This window comes from Astyanax mexicanus, chromosome 3, assembly GCF_023375975.1.
Source record: "Astyanax mexicanus isolate ESR-SI-001 chromosome 3, AstMex3_surface, whole genome shotgun sequence".
In the NCBI taxonomy this organism is placed as follows: domain Eukaryota; kingdom Metazoa; phylum Chordata; class Actinopteri; order Characiformes; family Acestrorhamphidae; genus Astyanax; species Astyanax mexicanus.
This window is the reverse complement of record NC_064410.1, coordinates 60,588,687-60,616,077: the sequence shown is the minus strand read 5'-3', so window position 1 is coordinate 60,616,077 and position 27,391 is coordinate 60,588,687. Positions and strand designations below refer to the sequence as shown.

Below are 27,391 nucleotides of genomic sequence, written 5' to 3'. Positions count from 1 at the left end.
TCCCAAAGTCTATATTTTCTCTCATGATTAGTAATCTGTGATGTTGCTTCATTTACTGAAAAAGAATAGAATTTCAACTGCATCGGTGTTGTAGCATTTCTCTCCAAACGAAACTATGCTTAGCGTTGATGGCAGGAGTGCATTTGGAATGTGCCCTGACTATGCAAGGCAAGCCCTATCTATAAGCTCTAGTATAAAATAACTGACGTCTCTTCTTCAGAAACGAAAATCTAAGTAAATAAAATCAAATTAACACTTTTTCAGTACTTTTTTCAGTATTTAAATTATTTTTAGACGAAATGAAAAAGGGCAGGACTAAAACTGTTTAAGGATATTCGCAGCATCAGCTGCGCTGAAATAATAATTACTGGTTAGTCAGGATTATTAGAGGACTGTACTTCTCCTTATAAGCTTTATTGTAAACGAATTAATAAAACAAATAGTTTCTAAAATTATGGAGTTAAAATAAAACATCTCTTTTTCCTTCGCTACAAACAGACCTTAAATCATGCCGCCTCCTGCTGTTCTGCTGTAAAACTCACCCGTTTAAAGCGGTTTGCGCTGTTAGATATTAAATGAAACGATGAGCAGAATTTTCTGTTTTGTCGGGTTCTACTTTAGAACCCCCTCCAGACTTTTCTGATAAAAGCTCATTTTATCCTGAACCTATAAAGTCCGCGCTCTTCAGCTTTCTCAACTCATTTTCCGCTCACGCACCGAACCACCAGTACAGCTGATGAGACGCGTTTCTCTGGCTAAGGAGCTCATTTGAAGAAGAAAAAAAAACAGATAAAGCTATATTTAAATTACAGCACCTGTCTGTTTTTGCATTATTTATACTTTTATTCTTAATTTAAACGTCACCCATTTTTGTAAAATAATAGCTGCAGCCCTAATGTGAACATTTTATAAAATTGTCCTCCCATGTCCATTCGTTTTAAACTGCATGGAGTTGAAGAAGAAATGAGCTTTGCCGTTTTGGAGTAACTATCTAAAGTTGTCACATTATGGAAGTCTTCTTGCACTCTGTTAAACATATTAAAATGAATAATTAATAGACTAACAGACTGCAACAAGTCATACATTTGTTAATTAGTAGGCCCCTACAGTAAATTTTATATAATAGCCAACATAATATTTCTACTATAAACATGAATATATAGTGTATATAGAACATATGTTATATAATGAATAAAATAAAATGTTATGGATAATACAATCTAAATAAAATTAATATTTTTTTTATTAACATATAGTGATATAGTAACATTAAAGTCACTATAAAATGCTAACCTTATTTTCAATAAATTGTGTGAAGTTTACAACTGTTGTGCCTCCTCTTACTAGTATGATTTTAAGCATGCCAAATTAGTATAATACGATAGCATATCGGCCCTAAAAATCGGCAGGTCACATCGGCCATCGGCTGACTCTGACCACTAATGATCGGTATCGGCATCGGCCTTAGAAAAACCCATATCGGTCGGTCTCTAGTTATTATAGCTTTTAGAAAAATGTGTTTTAGGGAGGGGAGGGGGGTTAGTGCACTATAGGACTCTGTGGGCGTGGCCTAAGCTTTTGTTCTTAATGGTGTGTTAATTTTTTTCTCCTTCCATTACTTTTACTTTTATACTTTAAGTAGTTTTGAAACCAGTACTTTTTTAAACACTTTTACTTAAAGAGTAAAAAGCTTGAGTTTTACTTTTTCAACTTCTACAGAAGTATTTTAAACCCTAGTATCTATACTTCTACCTACAGAGTAATTAATATAAAAATCTTTCTTGTTAAAGAATGATCACAGGTGAATAAACTGTATGTCTTTAATTGACTCTTTATTGAATTAAAAATAATAAATTGCTGTGAAGTAACGGAAAACAATCACATCAACCTCTTTTAAAGCGTTTTTTGGGTCTTCAAAAGGCCTTCAAACCATCTTTTCACTTGGTGGAAAAATAAATAAATCCAGAGAAGTCTCCATCTCAGAGTTTAGCCTCTGTAAATCAGATTTTTTAAAGATACAGGATCCATAAATAGTCAGTCCATACAGATCCACAGCCGGCTCAGTCTCTCCAGCGATGGCCACACTGTGGACTGCAGCACTTGTAGAAGGTGGTCATGGGTTCATCAGCAGATCTGGTCTGAATCTGCATGAAGTACGCTCTCGGGTGCTCACACTTCGGACAGGTTTCTGAAGATTAAAAGACAGGAAAAAGTTATATGATAAAGTTTATTTACTGCAACTTACTTTATTACTGTTCCTGCCCTCAATCTAAATATTTTTATAAATAATTATGTATTAATATTTATCATAAATGTCAGCAATCAGGGTTCCTCAGTGTAGCCCTTTCAGGAGGCATTTGCTAGCACTAGTGGTTAGCCACAAATGCTAATGCTAATGCTGCTGCACCCAGCCTTAGTGGAAATCTGGAAATCTAAGCTTACTGTAAATAAACAGAAACGCTTTAAATATTCTAATAAATAAATAGGTATGAATATTCATCATAAACGTGAGCAATCAGGGTTCCTCAGTGTAGCCCTGTCAGGAGGCATTTGCTAGCGCTAGTGGTTAGCCACAAATGCTAATGCTGCTGCACCAAGCTTTAGTGGAAATCTGGAAATCTAAGCTTACTGTAAATAAACGGAAGCGATTTAAACATTCTGATAAATAAATATATATGAATATTCATCATAAACATGAGCAAACTGGATCAGAATCACAGAGAAATCATTAGAAATTCTAGTAAAATACACATAATATTTAAAATCAAATATACTGTTACTGATACTGTTCACACTGTAAGGCTTAAAATCCTTAACACTTAAAAGTGCTCCTTATGTATGAATTCTATCAGTCAGGTATTAAGGAGCAGTAAAGCCTCTCCGCTGAAGTACAGAGTTATACAGGAGTTTCAGTTTAGTTCTCCAGCAGTATTAGCACTAGCTGCTAACCAAGCTAAGCGCTAGCTCTTTTGTAGTTCAAAGCAGAGTATATCAGTCTGTAGTCAGCGTGTTTGCCGTGTTAAAACGGGCCTACCGGAACACTCAGGGTTCCTCAGTGTAGTGCTGTCGGGCAGCATTTACTAGTGCTAGCTGCTAATGCTAATGCTGCTGCACCCAGCCTTTGTGGAGATCTGGAAATCTAAGCTTACTGTAAATAAACAGAAGCGCTTAACTCACCCAAATTAGACATCATCATAAACATCCAGGCCATATCTTCCATATGTTAATTCTTTATTTAATCATTTATTGATCATCAATATTTACCTGCTGTGGAATCCACGTTCTCCCAGGCAGCAGCTCCCCCGAGAACATCGTCCACCTCCTTCAGTTTGGGGTATTTTCTGTTATTCACCTGAAAGCAACAAATAAAATACAAACATCCACATCAATATGGTAATCAATAAAAAAAGAATATAACACAAACGATATATACACATTTAAATGCAAATGTGAACTTTAATACAAAGCATGCATATAAAACCATAAAGTTTAATCAATGTTGAATCAACATAAAATCAATGTGCACAAACAAATCAGTTCTGATGACGGAGGTCAACCTTTTAGTGATGGAAAAATGAACGTTGATTAAACATTTAAGGGACACTTGCTGTGCATATTGAGAAGAGGACAGATGTCAGCCATACAGACAGTGCAGGTACACAGGTATGTAATAATTTAGCAGTGCAAATTTGAATGGGGTAAAATAATAAAAAAGATAATAAGTTTGAGATACAGTTACAAATCTATTGTATATTATATTTTCAGCTAATCAATTTCAGCTGCATGACAAAGAATATTATATAACCAACTAAACACAAATTACCTTACTTGTTTTTTTCCACTTACTAAATACTGTACTTCTATACACTATACTACTATATACTGTACTATATACTGTATTATTATATACTATTCTACTATACACACTATACTAAATATTGTATTATTATATACTAAACTTCTATGTACTATACTGCTATATATAATTTACTATACTATATACTATACACTATATTACAATATACTCATATACTACACTACTATATACACTATACTACTATATACTGTATTATTATATATTTTACTGCTATATATACTTTACTATATTATATACTATACTACTATATACTGTACTATTACATACTATATTACAATATACTCTTATATACAACACTACTATATACACTATACTAATAAATACTGTGTTATTATTATACATTATACTGCTACATATACACTTTACTATATTATATACTATACTACTATATACTATACTATTACATACTATATTACAATATACTTTTATATACTACACTACTATATACACTATACTACTATATACTGTATTATTATATACTATATTGCTATATATACTATATTATATACTATACTACTATATACTATACTATTATATACTATATTACAATATACTCGTATATACTATACTACTATATACAATACTATAGTACTATTTACTATACAATACACTACATAACATACTATTATATACTATACACTATACTACACTATATACTTTACTATACTATTATATAATATACTATATACTATTTATCAAAACAGTAACTTAACTGCAGGTTGCTAAATCAACACGTGTTTGGGGTAAATTCAGGATTAAATAGGTTAAATTCAGTGATTAGAGAAATGAACAGGATCTAACAATAGAGAATATCCTTATTAAACAGGTTTTATTACTAATATAGAGCTGAATATTAATAATATTAGTAATATATAGATTTACCTTCCTGGTGATGTTGTGAATGTAAGGGCAGGTATTGCAGGCGAACCGGTAACATTTCTGCCCTTCCTCTACTATTAACACATTCCCACAGGCCGGACAGAACAGCAGCATCTCTATATAACTCTATACTAACTCTATATAACTCTATAAATTAGTTTAATGCTCTAATTCCAGCAGAATTGCTGGATATTTCTCACGGTTAGCTCCTCCTGCTATCTGTGCTAACTACAGCAGTGCTCCTCAGTAACGAGTCCGACTGGAAACAACACAGACTAACACACAGTCTGAAAAACAGCACAGATTAAACTACTGTAAAATCATACCAGTTATAGCAGTTTATCAGTATTTAATACAGTTTTAACACGTATTAATACATTATCTTGTTTAAACGTGTTGTTAATCTGTTGTATGATCCAGTTTCTCTGTTCTTTTGGACCCAGGTTCAGATATTATAGCTGCGTGTTGCCGGCCGGCGCTGTAACGCGGGGACACGGTAAGTGCTGTGTTTGTTTGTGCTGCAGTTTATTCTGATTTAATTCACTTATAAAGCGATTTATTAAGGATAATAAAGAAATATAAATCTATTATAGACACCCAGTGAGGCCTGAGTAAAAATAAACACTCATATTTCCTCTCTAACGTGGTTAATTTAGCTCATTTATCTGCTTTTCTCCTCATTTACAAACATTTTGGTCAGTAATCCCAAAATTGCTGTGTATTAAAATATTTTAAATCAGTTGCTGAAGGTGTTTTAACGCTGCAGTTATGATGCAGTGTGAATACAGTGCAGAGAAAAAACTATTTACCCACCTACTTTTGCTTTTCTTTCGTTTTTGCTTTTTTTTGCATATTTAATTTGTACAAACTTTAATATCAGACACATGTGAACTAAAAAAAATGCAAAAAGCAGGTTTTAACCCCTTTTTATGGCATGGTATTGCTTTCAGGCAACAAAACGCTTGCTGTTGACTATTGTATTATCATTTCAGTGTGTTTATTATTATTGTGACTATTTTGTTTTCCTTTTATGACTAAATATATATATATATATATATATATATATATATATATATATATATATATATATATATATATATATATATAATATTTTTATTTATTTCTTTTTTTTTTCTTAACTTGTTAAGTTGCAAGACATAATGTTGCCCTGGGCACCCCTAATAATTTTCATGAATTTCCTTTATAAATCATTGGTTGTTCGGATCAGCAATTTCAGTTAAATATTTCATATAGCAGACAAACAAAGTGATATTTGAAAAGTGAAATAAAGTTTATAGGATTTACAGAAAGTGTGCTCAATAATTATTTAAACTAAATTAGAAAGAAATGCTGATCTGAACAACCAATGATTTATAAAGAAAAAACGTAACCACATTAATCACAAAAAACGTAATGATGAAACTGGCACTCATCAGGACCGCCCAATAAAGAAAGAGCAAGAGAGTCTCAGAAACTACAAGTTAACAGCCCCCCAGATAAGAGCACCTAAATGTTCACAGAGTATTTTGGTGTGATTGACACTTTTAAGTTACTACATGATTCCTTGTGTGTTTTCTTTCTTTAAAAAAATAATTAAAAAAACATTAAATCAGAAGCTGTGTTCAAATTTTGAACTTTGAGACTTTGGTACTGTATTTGTAGAGGTAACAGAAAAATGTAGCCCTAATTCTAGAATGTGCCGTATAATCGTTTATAAAAGCATTTAATAAATAATTATAATCTATAATCTCTAATATTATCTGTTGTGTATTTGCCCACAGGTGACCAGAATCAGATTAGCAATCCCCTTAAAGTATTGACCACAATGGAAGAAGAAGACCTAAAGACAGAACCACAGACAGAAAACATGCTAGAGACTGAAATGATGGAGAAGAGTGCTGAAGACGTTTTAAAAGAGGAAGAGGAAGATGAGGAGGCGCTGCCTCATTCAGAAGTTTTGGACATCTTTGAGGAAGGGCTGGCTATGATGGTGCAGGACCCTCTACTGTGTGATCTGCCTATACAGGTGTGTATAAGGGGACATACAGCTCTGGATAAAATGAAGAGATCACTTCAGTTTCTGAATCAGTTTCTCTGATTTTGCTATTTATAGGTTTATGTTTGAGTAAAATGAACATTGTTGTTTTATTCTATAAACTACAGACAACATTTCTCCCAAATCTGACATTGCAAAGACTGTTATTAGTGTAAAAATCTCTTTATTTTAAAATGTTGTCCGTATTGCTGCCTCCTGGTGTCGCAGTGCTGTTAGCCAATCAGCCGCGATATGTTTGCATGTATGAATATTCATGAGCAAGAGCTGAAATCCTATAGCCTCTCCCCGCCCACTCCTCCACCGGACTAAAGCAGCGTTATACCAGATCAGTGGAGCACTTTTTTATTTTTTTTTTATTTACCCAAAAAACAGCTCTTACATTCATATTAGAGACCACAGACATATTAAAATAAAAAAATAAAAAAAACGATGGAATGAGACCTTTAATGCAATACAGTGCCAAGAAGTTGCAAAACAGTCAGGATTCCAATATGTGTATATTAAAGTCAATGAATAGAATTGCAATGAAAAAATGTCCAGGAGACATTAGTGAGATTCTGGAAAAAATTATCTATTAAGCCACTGGGATTTCAAATTGTATTGTTACATATAATGGTCTATTTACTGAGGTTTGTGAAGCGACACTGTCACATGGACAGATGCACCCGCCACCATGTTTTACAGTATTTAATGTTGTTATAAAAGGACACATAAAGCACTACCTATTGTTCTAAATTTGTGGTTAGTGAATAAGGCACACACTGTACTGTAACAATAAAGAATCCATTTAAATAGAACATTCTGTAACCATATTTAATTGATCTAATAAATATGATCTGATGTTAATTGTATCCTCTCTCTCCTGTAGGTGACTCTGGAGGAGGTGAACTCTCAGGTGGCTCTGGAGTACGGGCAGGCCATGACTGTTCGAGTGTGTAAAGCTGATGGAGAGATCATGCGTAAGTTAATTTATGTGTTTAGGTGTTGTTTCTGGAATAAACTGTAATGGATGCTTTGAATGATAAAGTCTTATTCTGTAAAATTTAAAGTGTACAATAAAAATCATTAATGGATTGAGTTTAATTTTCAATCAGCCATCGTGGTGGTGCAGTCTGCTACAGTGCTGGATCTGAAGAAGGCCATTCAGCGCTACATGGAGCTGAAGCAGCAGCGCGAAGGAGGCATCAAACACATCAGCTGGTAAACCTGATATACCAGTTCATCTAGTGATCCAGAGTGATCTATTTTAAGTGTTTATTTCTTTTATTGTTGAAGATTATGGCTTACAGCCAATAAAAAAACAAAAATCAGTGTCTCAGAAAATTAGAATATTATTATAAGACCATTTGGTACTTTTGGCAGTGTGGGCAGTGTGCCAAGTCCTGCTGGAAAATGAAATCTGCATCTCTATAAAAGTTGTCAGTAGCAGAGGGAAGCATGAAGTGCTGTAAGATTTTGTGGGAAAACAAAACTGCACTGACTTTAGACTTGATAATAAAACACAGTGGATCAACACCAGCAGATGACAGACATGTCTCTCCAAACCATCACTGATCATCAGTAAATTTTACATTTCATTTAAAGTAAATCAAGGGAGCAGAGTCTGGAGGAAGAGTGGAGAGACACACAGTCCAAACTGCTCGAGGTCTAGTGTGAAGTTTCCACCAATCAGTGATGGTTTGGATAAAGAGACATGACATCTGCACTGTGTTTTATTAAGTGCGGATTTCATTTTCCAGCAGGACTTTGCACACTGCCCACAGTACTGCCAAAAGTACCAGTTGTTCTTATATAATATTCTAATTTTCTGAGATACTGATTTTTGGGTTTTCATTGGCTGTAATCCTCATAATCATCAACAATAAAATAAATAAAAGCTTAAAATAGATCACTCTGTGTTTAATACATCTATATAATATATATAGATGAGTTTCACGTTTTCAACTAAATTACTAAAATAAAGTAACTTTTCAGTGATATTCTATTTTTTTTAGATAAACTAGTATTTATTAAAATTAATCAATTTAATAATAAAATGACTTTTCGTTTAATGTCTTGTGTAAATTACAGTATCAGAAATGTTTATTTCTATTTTTTTTATTTCTATGTGGAAGGAAATATGTGTGGAGGACGTTTCACTTGGTATTTAATGGAGAAAGACTAGAGGAGGACAAATGGAAACTGAAGGAGTGAGTACACACTGATGCACACCATGCAGGCAGGTACGGTGGCCTAGTGGTTAGCATGCTTTAGTGGTTAGCATGTTCACCTCCTAGTGCTGGGGTCTGGGGTTCAGTTCCCTATCTGGGTGGAGCTTCCATGTTCTCCTTGTGTCTGTGTGGGATTTATTCCTCAGTCCAAAAATATGGAAATCAGGTAAATTCAGGGTTAATACGATCATTAAAAACCTGGAGAAGTAATGGAATTTGAAAATAGAAATTTCCAGGCCTGGATGAGTTTTGGAAAAATAAAAATATCCAGAAAGTTTAGGAAAAGTCATGGAAATTTGGTCTACAAATCTTTGTGTTTCAGTTTATCGATGGAGAAAATCTATTTTGAGCTAACAAATATGTCAGCTCAGAGTCAACATTTTTTCAGATTCATTTTAGACCTACTATAATACATTTTAATTATAGTTTTAGTTGATTTTTAGTTTTATTGTCCATGTCTGCACTAATATTTTAAAAATCGTATGGTCATGAAAATTTCTCTTGAAGGAATTGAAAAGATATGGAAATGTATTGGTTAAAACGTGTATGAACCCTTTAAATTGGATACTCTAAATTGCCCAGGTGTGAACGTATGTAATATGACTGTGTGCCCAGATATAAATTGGCACTCTGTTCTGGGTAAATGCTGTAGTGCTGGATGCAGTCCTCCAGGTGGGCGGTTGTTTCCGGTTGAGAATATGCTGTGCACTATTGGCTGCTGCTTCTCACCGGTGTGTGGATGAGTGTTGACTGTAAATGGTTGTTTGTACAAACGTGATTGTAAAGTGTCTTTGGGTGTCTAGAAACCTGCTATATACACAGTACAGGCCAAAAGTTTGGACACACCTTCTCTTTTTCAATGAGTTTTCTTCATTTTCCTGACTATTTACATTGTAGATTCTCACTGAAGCATCAAAACTATGAATGAACACATGTGGAGCTTTATGTACTTAACAAACAAAAAATACATATTCTAGTTTCTTCAAAATAGCCACCCTTTGCTCTGATTTCTGCTTTGCACACTCTTGGCATCATTCTCTCAATGAGCTTCTTTTAAGAGGTGGCCACCTGAAATGGTGACTGTTTTCCAACAGTCTTGAAGGAGGAAGGAGTTCCCAGAGGTGTTTATTAGCATTTGTTGCTCCTTTGCCTTCTTCACTCTGTGCTCCAGCTCACCCCAAACCTCAACTCTGGATTGGGTTCAGGTCCGGTGACTGTGGAGGTTCAGCTCATTTTTTGTTAAGTACATAAAACTCCACATGTGTTCATTCATAGTTTTGATGCTTCAGTGAGAATCTACAATGGAAATAGTCATGAAAATAAAGAAAACGCATTGAATGAGAAGGTGTGTCCTGTACTGTATATATATGTAACGTCATTCATTTATTCAAGATCTGTTTAAAATCAGGAATTTTGCAAAAATCTAAGGGTTTTTGACAGTATTTAAAAATTCTCATTAAGTCTCATAATTCATTGGTCCCGATTAACTGGACATATGAGCTTAATGTGTGAGTTTTACATTGTATTCTATACATTTAGTCCATTTAGTTTTGTTTAGTTTCGCCTGGACAACATTTTTTAAGATTTTGGCATATTTACTGTACGAGTCAAAAGTTTGGACACACTTTCTCATATATTTTTTTTTATTAATTTATTTTCTATGTTGTCGATTAGGGGTGGGCAATATTATATCTTATACAATATATCGTGAAACAGAAATATCATGATATTAAAAATCCATATTGTGATAATAGGGATGGTTTGTCTTAAAAGTAGTCCATTATTTACTGTGAAGCTTTAAGTGTATTTATTGTATAATTGTTTTAGTTTATAGTTTTAGTTTGCAGTTTATATGCATGAAAATATTCTGCAATATTTTTGCTGCATTATATTATTTTATGCTATATTATTTATATTCCCACATTATGATTATTCTGTTATACTATTATACTATATTCCTGAAATTAATTAATTATTTTTCTGTTTTCCTATATCGCCAAGTATATCGTTATCGCAAAAATACCCTGAAATATCGTGATATTATTTTAGAGCCATATCGCCCACCCCTATTGTCGATTAATATTAAAGACATAAAGGCAATTAAAGGATGCGTATGAAATTACATAAAAAAGAGTAAAATAGTGTTATTCCTCTACATTAATCCCCTGATCTAAACCTGATGAGCTGAGATGGTGATTTAAGGTGATTTAATTGGGATGAGCTGGAGCTTCACAGCGTTAAAGAAAAAGCAGCAACTATTGTTCAGCACCTCCAGAAACTCCTTCTTTCAAGACGCTGAGAAAACTATTCCAGGTGACTCTCCCTCATGAAGACGCTGAGATTAAAATCTCACCAAGAGTCTTCAGATCAGAACTCAAAGATACATGTTCTGGTTAATTCTAGTCTACAGTATTACATTTGCAATGTAAAAAAAAATCATTAAAAGAGAAAAAAAGAAACACATTGAATGAGATTGAAGAGGTGTGTCCAAACTTTTGACTGGTACTATAGAATTTCTAACACGTTTTTATCCTCAGTTATGGGATCAGGAACAGAGATGATGTGACTTTTATGAAGAAGCTGCTGAAGAAGTGAGGAGTTATCAAACAGGTAGGAAAATTAAAACAGTTTAAAGCTGTATAAAAGTTGTCTAAAGTTGTTATCTCCATTTTTGTCGATTTTTAGTTGACTACATAATTTGAACAGACAAATTGTTCTTTACACTGTGCCAAAATTTCTTGATGAACGAACCAATAGAAACTCTTCAAAATGACCTGAAATAAACTCTTTTTACATTGACTTCCATTAAAAGTTTACAAGGTTTTTTCTCTCTCCTGTAAAGTTGCTGTTTTGGAGATAAGTGTTTTTCATTGGACAGCGACGATATGCACTATACAGAATATACACTGTTCTGTTTCTCATATCCTCAGAGAGTTCTTTGCCATGAGGTGCCATGTTTAAGTCCCAGTGATCAGTATGAGAGAAATGAACCCTACTAATTGAACACACTAATGAGTCACATGACACCAGGAAGGGAAAATGGCTAATTGGGCACAATTTGGACATTTTTATTTAGGGATGTACTCACTTTTGTTTCCAGAGGTTTATACATTAATGACTAAAAAGTTAATTTGCACTGTTACACTGTAATTGTACGCTGACTATTTTACATAGTATTAAAGTGTCATATCTTCAGTGTTTTCCCATAAAAAGATATAATAAAGTATTTAAGCATTTTAAAATGTGAGGGGTGTGCTCACTTTTGTGAAATACTGTATATTTCACAGCCCCTGTTTCAAATATCAAATATTTGGACATGCAGTCTATATATACAGTTGCAAGAAATTGGGATTACTTGGATTTCTGCATAAATTGGTCATTAAGTGTGTTCTGATCTTCATCTAAGTCACAACAATAGACAAACACAGTCTTATACCACACAACAAATTATATGTATGCCAGAGATTTTTGTAAGTCTTTAACTGACACGCTTACTCAGAGGATTCTTCCTCACCTCATTGATCATTCTGCGCTGTGCTCTTGCAGTCATCTTTACAGGACTTTACCACGCCTAGGGAGAGTAGCAACAGTGCTGCTGAACTTTCTCCATTTGTAGAAAAAGCGTCTATCTTACCGTGGACACATGAACATCAAGGCTTTTAGAGATACTTTTGTAACCCTTTCTTTCCAGCTTCATGCTTCAAGTCAACAATTCTTGAACGTAAGTCTTCTGAGAGCTTGATCTTTTGTGCGAGGCGTGATTCACATCAAGCATCATGCTTCTTAAGAACAGCAACTGAAGACCAACACATCTTATCACAATCTCATCACGTCCTGGCTCTAATTAGCTCTTAGAAAGTCATTAGCCCAGGGGTTCACATTCTTTTTAGACACTGCACTGTGAATGTTGTTCAATATAACCATGCAAACATCTAATTTTGTGTGGTATTAGTTTAAGCAGACTGTGTTTGTCTATTGTTGTGACTTAGATGAAGATTAGAACACATTTAATGACCAATTTATGCAGAAATAAATGTAATGACCAAGTAATCCCAAAGGGTTCACTAGGGGTGGGCGATATGGCTCTAAAATAATATCACGATATTTCAGGGTATTTTTGTGATAACGATATACTTGGCGATACAGGAAAACAGAAAAATAATTAATTAATTTCAGGAATATAGTATAATAGTATAACAGTTTAATCATAATGTGGCAAAATAAATAATACAGCATAAAATAATATAATGCAGCAAAAAATATTGCAGAATATTTAGTGCATGCATATAAACTGCAAACTAAAACAATTATACAATAAATACATCTAAAGCTTCACAGTAAATAATAGACTACTTTTAAGACAGAACATCTCTATTATCACGATATGGATTTTTAATATCATGATATTTCTGTTTCACGATATATTGTCTATGATATAATATTGCCCACCCCTAGGGTTCACGTTTTCTTGCAACTGTATGTGTTTATTCTATATGGAGGATATTTCAGTTTTTATGACCTAATTATTGTCTGTAACATTTGCGTGAGAATGCAAATCCAGAACGGCACTGTGTTCAAACTGAAACAAACATGACCTTCAGACTCGGCCCAGAGATGGATTTTCTTGTTAGATTTGATGTATTTTTTTAGATTTTCTGTTATCTGCTCAAAATCTCTCTGTTTATCTGTGCTATAAGGATCCGTCTGGGGTTGTGTTTTCAGATCCTGCTCCTGGTGGAGTAAAGATGGAGTAAAGATGGAGTGAAGAAGGTGGCGTGCAGGAGAATACAGGAATAATCAGACTGTTATTCAGCCACTGAAGCCACAGACTTTTAATAATCCACCTGTTTCCTGGTGGAGTCGCTTACACTTCATTTCCTTACTGAAGATAAAACTCTACTGTTTCACTACAGACTGCACACAGCCTCAGCATCCCTTTAGATTCGATTTATCATTTATTATCTGATTATTACTGTTAATTAGAATCATACTAATAGTATATATAGCATTCCTGAGTGGAGTCATTTTTGGATTATTATGGACTGAACTGCTGTTTTACGTCTTTGTTTGAAGCTTCTGAAGAGGTCAAGTATGTTTAAAAATCTCTTTTTATTTGTATTTAAAAATATTTTGTCTATTTTTGTATTGATTCTATTAAAACTGATGCTCTATTTAAGATTGAGTTCTTTTGGATTGTATTTTTCTTTTATTTTGTGAAATTATTATGTATTATTATTGAATAGATAGAGTCTTTTTGGATTATTATGGATTGAACATTTTATGGTTTTAATTAAGTTTGTATTAATATAATGTTCTATTTAAGATTAGCATTTTTTGGACTATATTTCTTCTTTATTGTGTGATTATTATTATTATTATTATTATTATTATTATTATTATTATTATTATTAAATAGATAGTACATATTTCAATCAATGAGTCTTTTTTGACTAATTATGGACTAAACTGACGTTTTGAATCTTAATTGAAGCTTCTAAAGAGGTCAGGTATCTTTAAAATGCATGTGCATATGTATTTAAAATATTTTTGAGTTTTTTTTTGTATTTTTTATATTAAAACTAATTCTCAATTTAAGATTGGGGTCTTTCGGATTATAGTTCTCCTTTTTGTGTGATTATTTTTATAAATATTAATATAATTCTGTATATCTATTTATAAGTTCAGTCCCCAAAAGCCATGGCTTTGTTTGAAGCTGCTGTGTTCTGATATATTTTAACAAATCTGCTTTTATTTTACAATATGTTTTTTAGTTTTATTTAGTTGTATTCTTTGTACTGAAATTTAACACTTATTTTTGTGTTCTTTTTTATATTAATAATTATATTTCTTATTTACACACTTGTATTGTGTGCCTGTTATAATGTTTTCTCTTAGTATTACTGTTATACAAAATAGTACAGTCTATAATTGTACAAATTTCAATCGAGAGTGTATTATTTTAGGGTTTATTATGGACTGAATTCACTTTTTATGGCCTTTTTTGTAGCTATTAAGGATTATTATCTTAAAAAATGCTATTATGTTACGGGTGAAAAATATTATTCATTTTAAAAAGTATTATTTTTTTTTTTTAGTATTAAACTGTTTCTGCTTGCCTTAATTAGTGTAATAAAATTATAATATGAAAATGGTTCATCTCACATATTTGCAACAACCACCCCCTGCAAAAACTAAAACTGCAACAAAATTTTAAATATGTTTCAATGTTATGTAAAACTATTGTTTTTTATGTGATGGTTTAAAAGTAGTGGAACAATACATTTTATTTTATTTATTTTTTTTATGAAAAACAAGTGAATTATCCTGATTGAACCATTACCTCTTAGAGGTAGGGAACACCACTGCACTAAATATTGATAGAATAATTATGTAGTAATGGATTAATAATTAAATATTCACACTGTTTTTTGTTTTTTTTTAGGATTTTTTTTTTGTTTTAGACATCTTTTGGATAATTAAACATGAATTAAACAAATTGACCCTGAAAAAGACATTGCTGTTTCTGACAAATAAACATTTTAGGTAAAACAAAACAACTTTGAGTATAATTTTGAGTTAAGTTGAGTTAAATTGAGTGGGCTGTTACTGTAGTTCTGGTTGTGTCTATCGTGCACACAGTAAAGTATTTTTGCATGTCTTTCCTCTGTTTTTCCAGGTATTATTAGATTGATGTGGATCAGTGGATCAGTGCTGTACAGTGTTGTGATCCGCTGCATTAGACACATCAGATCTTCTTCTTCTTCTTCCTAAGGATCATCTTCTTTTCTCTGCTATGTCGACGAGCTTCTTGCTGATGGACTTTGTGAGCTTTATGGATTTAATAATGGAATGATAATGTCTGTGGGTGTGGCCGTTGTGTAGTAGAGCGGATTACCCTCAGGACCTTCAGGATCTGCGGATACGTTGGGCCGTCAGTAATCAGAATGCCGTCGGCTGTGCAGGATCTGGAGGAAGTCTGCAGTGAACTGCAGGAGCTGACGATCCGCAGACAGCAGCTCAGCGACCGGCTCAATCTCTTATCTATGCTGAAGGATTTCCGCAACAATGCCGGCTTCCGCGAAGAAGGTGAGTATGGGGTAGACAGGCATCGAATATTTGGCAAACGAAAAATGGCTTTAGAGTTTGGGCGGTAAATTAAAAAGACCTAATCATTTCTTCAGAGCGATGGCTAATTTATTTTAATTTATGTATTCTCCGGCCTCTGGCAGGGAGAGCCAACAAACGGCAGGTTTATTCTCTAAAAATGGTAGATCTGTAATTGCTTTTTCTTTAAAATGTAAGACAAAAATACATTTAGGCTAATTTTTGCAGTAGTGAAAAAGTGGCAAATTGGCAAATATTAAAATATAAAATTATAAAAATCTTGTGTACGAAATGTAATGTAAATGTGATTTAAAAAAAACAGGAAAATAAATATTTAAAAAGGTTTGAAAAGTAATTCGAGTACATTGTACAGTTGTGGTCAAAAGTTTACATACACTTGTAAAAAAACATAATGTTATGGCTGTCTTGAGTTTTCAATAAGTTCTACAACTCTTATTTTTCTGTGATAGAGTGATCGGAACACATACATGTTTGTCACAAAAAACAGTCATAAAATTTGGTTCTTTCATAAATTTATTATGGGTCTGCTGAAAATGTCACCAAATCTGCTGGGTCAAAAATATACATACAGCAACAAAATTTGTCAATTTTGGTGATGTAGCGAGTTGTGTCAATCAAATTAGCTTCATGTCATGGCCTCTTCACTTCTTGTAAGTGATTCTGATTGACTACAGCTGTTGACTTCTCATGAGCCCATTTAAATAGGGCTCATTTGACCCAGTGATTAGACTCAGCTACAAAAGCTACAATGGGAAAGTCAAAGGAACTCAGTGTGGATCTGAAAAAGCGAATTATTGACTTGAACAAGTCAGGGAAGTCACTTGGAGCCATTTCAAAGCAGCTACAGGTCCCAAGAGCAACTGTGCAGACAATTATACGCAAGTATAAAGTGCATGGAACAGTTGTGTCACTGCCACGATCAGGAAGAAAACGCAAGCTATCACATGCTGCCGAGAGGAGATTGGTCAGGATGGTCAAGAGTCAACCAAGAATCACCAAGAAGCAGGTCTGCAAGGATTTGGAAGCTGATGGAACACAGGTGTCAGTCTCCACAGTCAAGCGTGTTTTACATCGCCATGGACTGAGAGGCTGCCGTGCAAGAAAGAAGCCCTTGCTCCAGAAAAGGCACCTTAAGACTCGGCTGAAGTTTGCTGCTGATCACATGGACAAAGATAAAACCTTCTGGAGGAAAGTTCTCTGGTCAGACGAAACAAAAATTGAGCTGTTTGGCCACAACACCCAGCAATATGTTTGGAGGAGAAAAGGTGAGGCCTTTAATCCCAGGAACACCATGCCTACTGTCAAGCATGGTGGTGGTAGTATTATGCTCTGGGGATGTTTTGCTGCCAGTGGAACTGGTTCTTTGCAGAAAGTAAATGGGATAATGAAGAAGGAGGATTACCTCCAAATTCTGCAGGAAAACTTAAAACCATCAGCCCGAAGGTTGGGTCTTGGGCGCAGTTGGGTGTTCCAACAAGACAATGACCCAAAACACACATCAAAAGTGGTAAAGGAATGGCTAAACCAGGCTAGAATTAAGGTTTTAGAATGGCCTTCCCAAAGTCCTGACTTAAACCCCATTGAGAACATGTGGACAGTGCTAAAGAAACGGGTTCATGCAAGAAAACCATCACATTTAGCTGAACTGCACCAATTCTGTCAAGAAGAGTGGTCAAACATTCGACCTGAAGCTTGCCAGGAGCTTGTGGATGGCTACCAAAAGCGCCTAGTTGCCGTGAAAATGGCCAAGGGACATGTAACCAAATACTAATGTTGCTGTATGTATATTTTTGACCCAGCAGATTTGGTGACATTTTCAGCAGACCCATAATAAATTTATGAAAGAACCAAATTTTATGACTGTTTTTTGTGACAAACATGTATGTGTTCCGATCACTCTATCACAGAAAAATAAGAGTTGTAGAACTTATTGAAAACTCAAGACAGCCATAACATTATGTTTTTTTACAAGTGTATGTAAACTTTTGACCACAACTGTATATAGGGCTAACTACTAATGATTATAACAACTAATTATTATTTTGGTAGTCTAACGATAATCTGACGATTATTTTTTTTCGATTAGTCGATTAGTCAACGATTATTTCTGCCATGTCCTCCATCTCTAAATACAATAGAAATAGCAGAGCATAAGATTTAAAAGGCATTTAAATGTCTAGATGTTATTTAAAAAGTGGAAAGTACTGATATTTAGTGAGTAAATATATAATCTGTTGTGTTTGGGCACTTTTGTAGACACAGACTAAGCTGAGTGTAAACTGTGTGAGTGAGACATCTACCCATCTCCCATTGCGCTTCTGTCCCCAGCACTTTGTGCAATGCAGTAAAGTTACAAATAAATAAATAATCGACATTGCCGATTATACCGACTAATCGTTGCAGGATAATTGTATATCGTTGCTGTCCAATGAAAAACACTTATCTCCAAAACAGCAACTTTACAGGAGAGAGAAAAAACCTTGTAAACTTTCAACGGAAGTCAATGTAAAAGGAGTTTATTTCAGGTCATTTTGAAGAGTTTCTATTGGTCCGTTCATCAAGAAACTTTGGCACAGTGTAAGGGACAGTTTGTCTGTTCAAATTATGTAGTAAACTAAAAATCGACAAAAATAGAGAAGTGGTTTTCATAGGACAGTGACGATATGAGGTATATGAGGAGGAGTGTTTGCAGTGTGAGGAGTGTGTTCAGTAGCTGGTGTGAGTGTGGTGTGAGGAGAGCAGTGTTGGGCACGTTACTTTAAAAAAGTAATTAAAGTAACGTAGTTACTAGTTCCAAAAGTTACTGAGTTACTCCACTATAAAAGTAACTAGTTACCAGTAAAAGTAACTATTGCGTTACTTTTGTGTTACTCGCCCCCATAACCTCCCCGGCCCCCACCTTCTCAGAGCGTGTTTCATAAGCCAGATGAATAGAGTGCACGACAGCAAAGACAAGAACCTGCATAGAGGTTTTTCATTTGGGGACATAATGTGAACTCGACGTGCACATTTTAACCTTTGACCTCAGTGAGTTTGAAATAGTGTGGGTATCTCCATCTGGAAAAGGCTGTTTTGCCACTGGAGTCCTCCTCACTCGCTATCTCTCACTATGCGCTCTAAACACCCGCCACTATGCATGCGCTCTAAACACCCACCCACCTATTTCCTCTGATTGGCTGAAGACGTAATCTTACTATACCTTAGCCAATTATTGCTTAGGCATTTATTAGGTGTGTCACGATTCTCTAAATCTTCGATTCAATTTTATTTTCGATTTTAGGGTCATGATCGATACGATTCTCGATTTTCTTTTTTCCTTTTTTTACAGCATAGAGGCTTATGTCAAAAGGTGGGCTTGATATAAGTGGTGCAAAGTGATACAAGTGTATCTGTATCTGTAATACACCACAGTAGGCACTAATGGTCAAATTTAAATCATTTAATTAAGATATATATGTAATGCCATCTAGTGGCTTTTTTTTGGTAGCAGCCAGAGTACAGTCAGAGTAATTAGTTAGATTACTCCTTACTAAACAAAGTAACGTCGTTAGTTACAGTCAGAGTAATTAGTTAGATTACTCCTTACTGAACAAAGTAACGGTGTTATAGTTACAGTCAGAGTAATTAGTTAGATTACTCCTTACTGGAAAAAGTAACGGTGTTATAGTAACAGTCAGAGTAATTAGTTAGATTACTCGTTACTGAACAAAGTAACGGTGTTATAGTTACAGTCAGAGTAATTAGTTAGATTACTCCTTACTGAACAAAGTAACGGTGTTATAGTTACAGTCAGAGTAATTAGTTAGATTACTCCTTACTGGAAAAAGTAACGGTGTTATAGTAACAGTCAGAGTAATTAGTTAGATTACTCGTTACTGAACAAAGTAACGGTGTTATAGTTACAGTCAGAGTAATTAGTTAGATTACTCCTTACTGAACAAAGTAACTCTGTTAGTTACAGTCAGAGTAATTAGTTAGATTACTCCTTACTGAACAAAGTAACGGTGTTATAGTTACAGTCAGAGTAATTAGTTAGATTACTCCTTACTGAAAAAAGTAACGGTGTTATAGTAACAGTCAGAGTAATTAGTTAGATTACTCCTTACTGAACAAAGTAACTCTGTTAGTTACAGTCAGAGTAATTAGTTAGATTACTCCTTACTGAAAAAAGTAACGGTGTTATAGTTACAGTCAGAGTAATTAGTTAGATTACTCCTTACTGAAAAAAGTAACGTTGTTAGTTACAGTCAGAGTAATTAGTTAGATTACTCCTTACTGAAAAAAGTAACGGTGTTATAGTTACAGTCAGAGTAATTAGTTAGGTTACTCCTTACTGAACAAAGTAACTCCCGTCACTGGAGGAGGGTACAGTAGATACAGTGCAGATGTTCTCTGTAATCTGAAGTGTGATGCTTGTTCTGATCAGGGGGCTCCAGACATAACGATGAGTGTGAGCAGATAGAGGAGGAACTCGGGAGGCTTTCCGAGAGGAAGAGAGAACTGCAGGCACGGAAAGACTCAATGGAACGCAGTGGAGTTCGGTTTGCAGGTACTACAACTTCAGATTATTGTGCTTTTAATTAAAATTAAAAAAAAAAATAATGACAGGTACAGTGGTATGAAAAAGTTTGGGCACCCTTTCTAATTTTTATTATATTCCTTTATAAATAATTGTTTATTTGGAGCATCAATTTCAGTTAAATATATCATATAGCAGAAGAACACAGTGATATTTGAGAAGTGAAATGTTTGAGGAGTTTATAGGATTTACAGAAAGTGTGCAATAATTCTTTAAACATAATTAGGCAGGTGCATATATTTATAAATTTGGGCCCCAATAGAAAAATTACATCAATATTTATTAGATAAAATATTTATTAGAATTTTTTTTTATTGGAAAATATAACAGCCTTTAAATCTTCCTATAGCTTCCTATGAGAGTCTGTTTTTGCTTCTGGTTGAAGGTCCATTCTTGATTTTGGATCATTCTTTTTGACTAAACATCTCCAGTTCAGTCAGACAAATTGGTACTTTTGGCAGTGTGGACAGTGTGCCAAGTCCTGCTGGAAAATGAAATCTGCATCTACAAAAAAGCTTTTATCAGATCTTAGTAGTATTTAAGTGTTAAACAAACCAAAATACTCTGTAAAGCATTTAGGCACTCTTATCCGGGGTGCTATTAACTCATGCTCTTCTTTTCCTGGGGCGGTCCTGATGAGTGCCAGTTTCATCATTATAATATTTTTGATGGTCTTTGCAGCAACTGCGCTTGAGGACACTTTCTTAAAAGCTCTTGAAATTGACTTTCGATTAAGTAGTTGTTGCTTCTCATAATCTGGATTAGAACATTACTCAAATATTCACTATTCACTGTATACCTGTAACTCTGCCTCTTCACTACTTTACTTTAACTGATGCTCTCAAACACTTTATTAAGAGACAAGAAATTCAAGTAATTAACTCTTGATGAGTTCAGCACAGCTGTTAACTGAAAGCTGTTAACTGAATTCCAGGTGACTCCACCTCATAAAGCTGACTGTAAAGGCGTTGTTAAATTACTGATAAACTCTGATTTTCTGCAGTAATCGGATTACAAAGTGCATTTAAACTCACACAATGTGTTTTCTCACATATTCTCAAATTCTCCAGTGATTTTACAGTGTATGTTGTGTATAATATTGTCTTTTAATGTGTTTTTATAGGTCCTGCTTCTGTTTCTCCACCCTCAGATGGATCTGCCGCCCCTGCAGCCAATGGAATATGTTTTGTGGATAAACCCCCATCTTTCCCAGGTCAGCACACCTGACACCTAATTATGCAAATATATTTGCATAATGTCAAGGGAAAGCAGTATACAACTTTTACTTACAGCATATATAACTACACTGATCAAATACAGCACCAGTCAAAAGTTTGGGCACACCTCCTCATTCAGTATTTTTCTTTATTTCTTTATTTAATTTACTTTCCAGCAGATGACATGTCTCTCCAAACCATTACCGATTGGTGGAAACTTCACACTAGACCTCAAGCAGTTTGGACTGTGTGTCTCTCCACTCTTCCTCCAGACTCTGCTCCCTTGATTTACTTTAAATGAAATGTAAAATTTACTGATGATCAGTGATGGTTTGGAGAGTCATGTCTGTCATCTGCTGGTGTTGATCCACTGTGTTTTATTATCAAGTCTAAAGTCAGTGCAGTTTTGTTTTCCCACAAAATCTTACAGCACTTCCTGCTTCCCTCTGATACCGACAACTTTTATGGAGATGTGGATTTCATTTTCCAGCAGGATTTGGCACACTGCCCACGCTGACAAAAAGTACCAATTGGCCTTATATAATATTCTAGTTTTCTGAGACACTGATTTTTGGGTTTTTATTGGCTGTAAACCATAATCATCAACAATAAAAGAAATAAACACTTAAAATAGATCACTCTGTGTTTAATACATCTATATAATATATGAGTTTCACATTTTGAACTGAATTAATGAAATGTGTGTGTGTGTGTGTGTGTGTGTGTGTGTGTGTGTGTGTTTCAGCTCCTCAGGTGATTCTGGATTTAAGTAAACTGCCCCCCAAACCCTCTCAGACACTGTGCCCCCACTGTCAGCAGTACGTTACTACAGAGATCTGCGCTGTGGTCGGAAACACCACCTGGATGGTGTGTATGATGTGCACTTTTATCTGGTAAGTTCAATTTTTTATTATTTTTTTTTCTACATAGTAAATGAATAGTAAAGTGATCTATCAGATTATGAAGGAACACATAAAGAATCATGTAGTAACTTAAAAACAGTGTTAAACAAACTAAAATACTCTGTGAAGAAGCTTTTAGATGCTCTTATCTGGGGAGCTGATTGTTAACTTGTGGTTTCTGAGGCTGGTAACTCCGATGAACTTATCCTGTACAACAGAGGAAACTCTCGCTCTTCTTTTCTTGATGAGTGCCAGTTTCATCATCATTATAATGTTTTTGATGGTCTTTATTTAGTTGAGTAGTTGTTGCTTCTCATAATCTGGATTAGAACATTACTCAAATATTCACTATTCACTGTATACCTGTAACTCTACCTCTTCACTACTTTACTTTAACTGATGCTCTCAAACACTTTATTAAGAGACAAGAAATTCAAGTTATTAACTCTTGATGAGTTCAGCACAGCTGTTAACTGAAAGCCTGAATTCCAGGAGACTCTGCCTCATAAAACTGACTGAGAAAATCCTGCAGAAATGTGCAAAACTGTCTGTATCTAAACAAGAGGGGCTACTTTGAAGAATCTTAAATATAAAACATATTCTGGTTTAACACATTTACTAAATAATTTTAGTTTTTTCTTCATAGTTTGGATGTCTTTAGTATTAATCTTTAATATTAAAATGCAAAACATTTTAAAATAATGAAAAAACAATAAGCGCACTCTAAACCATCCTTAAAGACTCTTTCTCACCCCAGCATGGACTGCTCACACTTCTGTAATCAGAGCAGAGGTACAGAAAGGTTCAAGAACAGGTTCTTCCCCACTGCCATCAGACTCCTCAACCTACCTCAAAAATAACCTGCAGCAATGTTTATAATTGCACTACTGAACCTTTTGCACTTTTGTCACATCTAATTGCTGTATGTAATCATGCTCTAATGTGTGTATAATATCCATCTAATATTTATATTAGTTAGTTTATTAATTAGTGCTTTATTGTATTTTTTTTACTTTTCTCTTTGTGTGAAATATGTAGCGAGGAGCAAAGAAATAATGCCTTTGTATAAGGAAAGGAAACTTGTTTCATTACTGTGCACATCACAAACTCTTTGAATCTTGAATCTAGATTAAAGGATTTTATTTGCCTTGTAGTGGTGTGCCATATCATATCATTCGCAATAATATCGCCAACATTTTTAAATATTGTGAACGATTTTATACCCTGAAATATGGTGCCATATCACCCACCCCTAATTATCACATCAGGATACTACTTTTTTACTGTTTTACTGTTCTCATTTCCCATTATATATCTACTAGATATAATTTATTTTACTTTATCCTGGATATATGGAGATGTTTGGAGCGCATTATTATTAGTATTATGACTATATTCTGGATCATTTACTTTTTTTTGTTACAAATCTGATCAAATTCTTGTATGTTTTAATATCTCAGTTAGGGGTGTGTCATATTATATTATACATATATGCAATAATAAAATGTAATATTATCATCATTTTATTGCAGTAGTGTATTACTGAAATATTTTGAATTAATTCAGTGTTTTGTCATATCTCCAAGAGTATTATTATCACAAAAATTTTAGGGCCATATTGCCCACCCCTATGGCTAAGAGAAAAAAATAGTATGAATTGGATTTTTTAGTGAAATATCACTTTAATCCAGGGGTGTCCAATTTTTTTTTAGTTGGGGGCCAGAAGGAGAAATATATTTGAAGTCACGGGCCACAGACTCTATAATAAAACAAATAATGAAATATACCACTTTAAATAATACATTTTCCTGATTATTTCATTTACACACCATTTTGCTTCACTTACTATCTTTATCTTTATCTTTGACAGTGTTGTGTAAACTAAGATTTTTCAAATTGATGTTTCATTTCATGATGTCTCTAAATATTAAACTCCTTAATTACGGCAACTTTTAGACTCTTTGGCCCGTTTTTCTGCGCTAGAAATACGCACCCTCTCCGCTTTTAGACTCTTTGGCCCGTTTTTCTGCGCTAGAAATGCGCACTCTCTCCGCTTTTAGACTCTTTGGCCCGTTTTTCTGCGCTAGAAATGCGCACTCTCTCCGCTTTTAGACTCTTTGGCCCGTTTTTCTGCGCTAGAAATGCGCACTCTCTCCGCTTTTAGACTCTTTGGCCCGTTTTTCTGCGCTAGAAATGCGCACTCTCTCTGCTTTTAGACTCTTTGGCCCGTTTTTCTGCGCTAGAAATGCGCCCCCTCTCCGCTTTTAGACTCTTTGGCCCGTTTTTCTGCGCTAGAAATGCGCACTCTCTCCGCTTTTAGACTCTTTGGCCCGTTTTTCTGCGCTAGAAATACGCACCCTCTCCGCTTTTAGACTCTTTGGCCTGTTTTTCTGAGCTAGAAATGCGCACTCTCTCCGCTTTTAGACTCTTTGGTCCGTTTCTGACACCTAGCGTTCAAACTTTGAATCTCACATTATAAAAACCTGCTTAACAGCGGGCCAACTTTCATTCTATTTCTAACCTCCAAACTACGGCCCGCGGGCCATTTGCGGCCCGTTTCCTTTTTTGGAGCGGCCCGCGGGCCGTAGTTTGGACACCCCTGCTTTAAGGCATTTAAGGTCATTATCTGAAGATGTTTCTGATTGGCTGTGGTGTTGAGAGTGGTGTACCTTTACAGGTGTTTAAACTAATCTCTGTGCTGTTCTGTGTGTAGTTGTATAGCCGGCTGCTGTCTCATCCCGTTCTGCATCAGCTCCTTCAAAGACATCGTGCACAAGTGTCCCAAGTGCCGCAGCCGGATTCACACCTGCAAGAAGCTGTGAGAGACTGAGAGGATGAAGAAGAAGAAGAAGACGACAACATGCTCCTAGAGGAACTGTTAGAGGAACACTAGTGAGCTCTTGATTTGCAGGCTTCTGAGTGCACTTCACTGCTGCTCACAAGCATCTGCACACTTCAGAAAGACCTGGATCTGCTGAGGAGAGAAGCTGCAGGACCTGATATGAAGGATATCAGAGCCTCAGTGAAGGGAAGCAGAGTCTGGATTTACTGCTGCTTCCTGGATTCAGTGGTGAGTTCTGATATCAAAAACTGCATAATCGTGGAAAAGACATTTAACGTTCATTTAAAAGTTGGTTTTATCATTTCTGAGATCTTCTTTTACCTGGAATACTAGACTTTCAGCCTTTTCCTAGACTTTTAAAGCTGAACTTTGGTGGCAAAACTATCACTTTTGAAAGCAATGTATGCATCACTTAAACAGCAGCTTAAGGGTTTTATATATATATATATATATATATACATACATACAGGGTTTGGACAATGAAACTGAAACACCTGGTTTTAGAGCACAATAATTTATAGTGGTGATGGACAGTTCTGGTGGAAACAGGAGAGTTGAGGTGCACATTGAATTCTGCGTGATTTGATCAGCCGTGGTTTTATGTTTTTTTGGATACAATCCGGGTTAGCACCCGAACATCCCTTTCAGACAGCTTCCTCTTACAGCGTCCACAGTTAATCCTGTTGGATGTGGTTGGTCCTTCTTGGTGGTATGCTGACATTACCCTGGATACCGTGGCTCTTGATGCATCACAAAGACTTGCTGTCTTGGTCACAGATGCTCCAGCAAGACGTGCACCAACAATTTGTCCTCTTTTGAACTCTGGTATGTCTCCCATAATGTTATAGTGTGCATTGCAATATTTAGAGCAGAACTGTGCTCTTACCCTGCTAATTGAACCTTCACACTCTTACTGCTCTTACTGGTGCAATAATGTGCAATTAATGAAGATTGAACACCAGGCTGCTCCAATTTAGACATGAAACCTCCCACACTAAAATGGCGACACGTGTTTCAGTTTCATCGTCCAACCCCTGTATATTACTGGGGGAGGAGAATGAAATCTCTGTAATTCCCACTCCAGCTCCCTCTTCAACGCTGCTACTGCACTATGAAACTTTGATGAAGCTGCACGAGATCTCTCTCTTTTAAGAAACTGTGTAAAAGCTATTGCACATCACCAAATAACGAAGCGCTGAAGTAAGAGCAACATAATGGATGATTTTTGTTTTTTTATATGCAAGACTTTAAAGTGGGGAGCAAGCTGACATCATTTTTAATGGAGACTAGAACTTTTCCTCATCCACACTGGATTTTTTTGAGAGCAAACTTCAGAAGACACCAGTAAGCTGTACAGATTAAATAAAAAAATGAAATAAAGTAAATACTACTAAATAAACAAATAACACAAATAAAGTACTCAATGTTTTTTTTATTTATGTTGATTGTTATTAAATAGGGTTCAAAATGTAAAACTCATACATTATATAGATGTATTAAACACACAGAGTGATCTATTTTAAGCTTTTATTTATTTTATTGTTGATGATTATGACTTACAGCCAATGAAAACCCAAAAGTCTAGTGTGAAGTTTCCACCAATCAGTGATGGTATGGAGAGACATCTCATCTGCATTTAAGGATGCGGATTTCATTTTCCAGCAGGACCTGGCACACTGCCCACACTGCCTAAAGTACCAATTG

General features: G+C 34.9%; 3 protein-coding genes across 3 annotated transcripts; 2 read left to right on the top strand and 1 right to left on the bottom strand.

Moving 5' to 3' along the window:
• Positions 1-1,815: 1,815 nt before the first annotated feature.
• polr3k (polymerase (RNA) III (DNA directed) polypeptide K) lies at positions 1,816-5,021 on the bottom strand. The gene is made up of 3 exons (XM_007238047.4): positions 4,760-5,021; positions 3,265-3,352; positions 1,816-2,188 (listed from the first exon to the last, which is right to left on the bottom strand). Exons 1-3 carry the CDS (start codon positions 4,868-4,870, stop codon positions 2,061-2,063), a joined length of 327 nt encoding a protein of 108 aa, XP_007238109.1. The 5' UTR covers positions 4,871-5,021; the 3' UTR covers positions 1,816-2,060.
• A 128-nt stretch (positions 5,022-5,149) lies between these two features.
• Positions 5,150-14,198, top strand: snrnp25 (small nuclear ribonucleoprotein 25). The gene is made up of 7 exons (XM_022666667.2): positions 5,150-5,252; positions 6,538-6,782; positions 7,681-7,771; positions 7,907-8,012; positions 8,927-9,001; positions 11,560-11,632; positions 13,745-14,198. The coding sequence occupies exons 1-6, from the start codon at positions 5,168-5,170 to the stop codon at positions 11,615-11,617; spliced, it is 660 nt and encodes a 219-aa protein (XP_022522388.1). The 5' UTR covers positions 5,150-5,167; the 3' UTR covers positions 11,618-11,632; positions 13,745-14,198.
• An 82-nt stretch (positions 14,199-14,280) lies between these two features.
• On the top strand, positions 14,281-27,106 carry LOC111191514 (cell death-inducing p53-target protein 1-like). Its single transcript, XM_022666665.2, has 5 exons — positions 14,281-16,108; positions 20,574-20,696; positions 21,850-21,939; positions 22,689-22,836; positions 25,559-27,106. The coding sequence occupies exons 1-5, from the start codon at positions 15,967-15,969 to the stop codon at positions 25,665-25,667; spliced, it is 612 nt and encodes a 203-aa protein (XP_022522386.1). The 5' UTR covers positions 14,281-15,966; the 3' UTR covers positions 25,668-27,106.
• The last annotated feature ends 285 nt before the right edge of the window (positions 27,107-27,391 follow it).

What these genes read in the sequence shown, in the direction of transcription:
- snrnp25 (XM_022666667.2), top strand. Translation starts at nt 5,168, where the DNA reads ATGATCCAGTTTCTCTGTTCTTTTGGACCCAGGTTCAGATATTATAGC. An exon ending in CGCTGTAACGCGGGGACACG is followed by an intron (nt 5,253 to 6,537) that starts GTAAGTGCTGTG and finishes ATTTGCCCACAG; the next exon opens with GTGACCAGAATCAGATTAGC. An exon ending in AGCTGATGGAGAGATCATGC is followed by an intron (nt 7,772 to 7,906) that starts GTAAGTTAATTT and finishes ATTTTCAATCAG; the next exon opens with CCATCGTGGTGGTGCAGTCT.
- polr3k (XM_007238047.4), bottom strand. Translation starts at nt 4,870, where the DNA reads ATGCTGCTGTTCTGTCCGGCCTGTGGGAATGTGTTAATAGTAGAGGAA. An exon ending in TTCACAACATCACCAGGAAG is followed by an intron (nt 3,353 to 4,759) that starts GTAAATCTATAT and finishes TGTTGCTTTCAG; the next exon opens with GTGAATAACAGAAAATACCC. An exon ending in GAACGTGGATTCCACAGCAG is followed by an intron (nt 2,189 to 3,264) that starts GTAAATATTGAT and finishes TTTAATCTTCAG; the next exon opens with AAACCTGTCCGAAGTGTGAG.
- LOC111191514 (XM_022666665.2), top strand. Translation starts at nt 15,967, where the DNA reads ATGCCGTCGGCTGTGCAGGATCTGGAGGAAGTCTGCAGTGAACTGCAG. An exon ending in CAGTGGAGTTCGGTTTGCAG is followed by an intron (nt 20,697 to 21,849) that starts GTACTACAACTT and finishes GTGTTTTTATAG; the next exon opens with GTCCTGCTTCTGTTTCTCCA. An exon ending in TAAACCCCCATCTTTCCCAG is followed by an intron (nt 21,940 to 22,688) that starts GTCAGCACACCT and finishes TGTGTGTTTCAG; the next exon opens with CTCCTCAGGTGATTCTGGAT.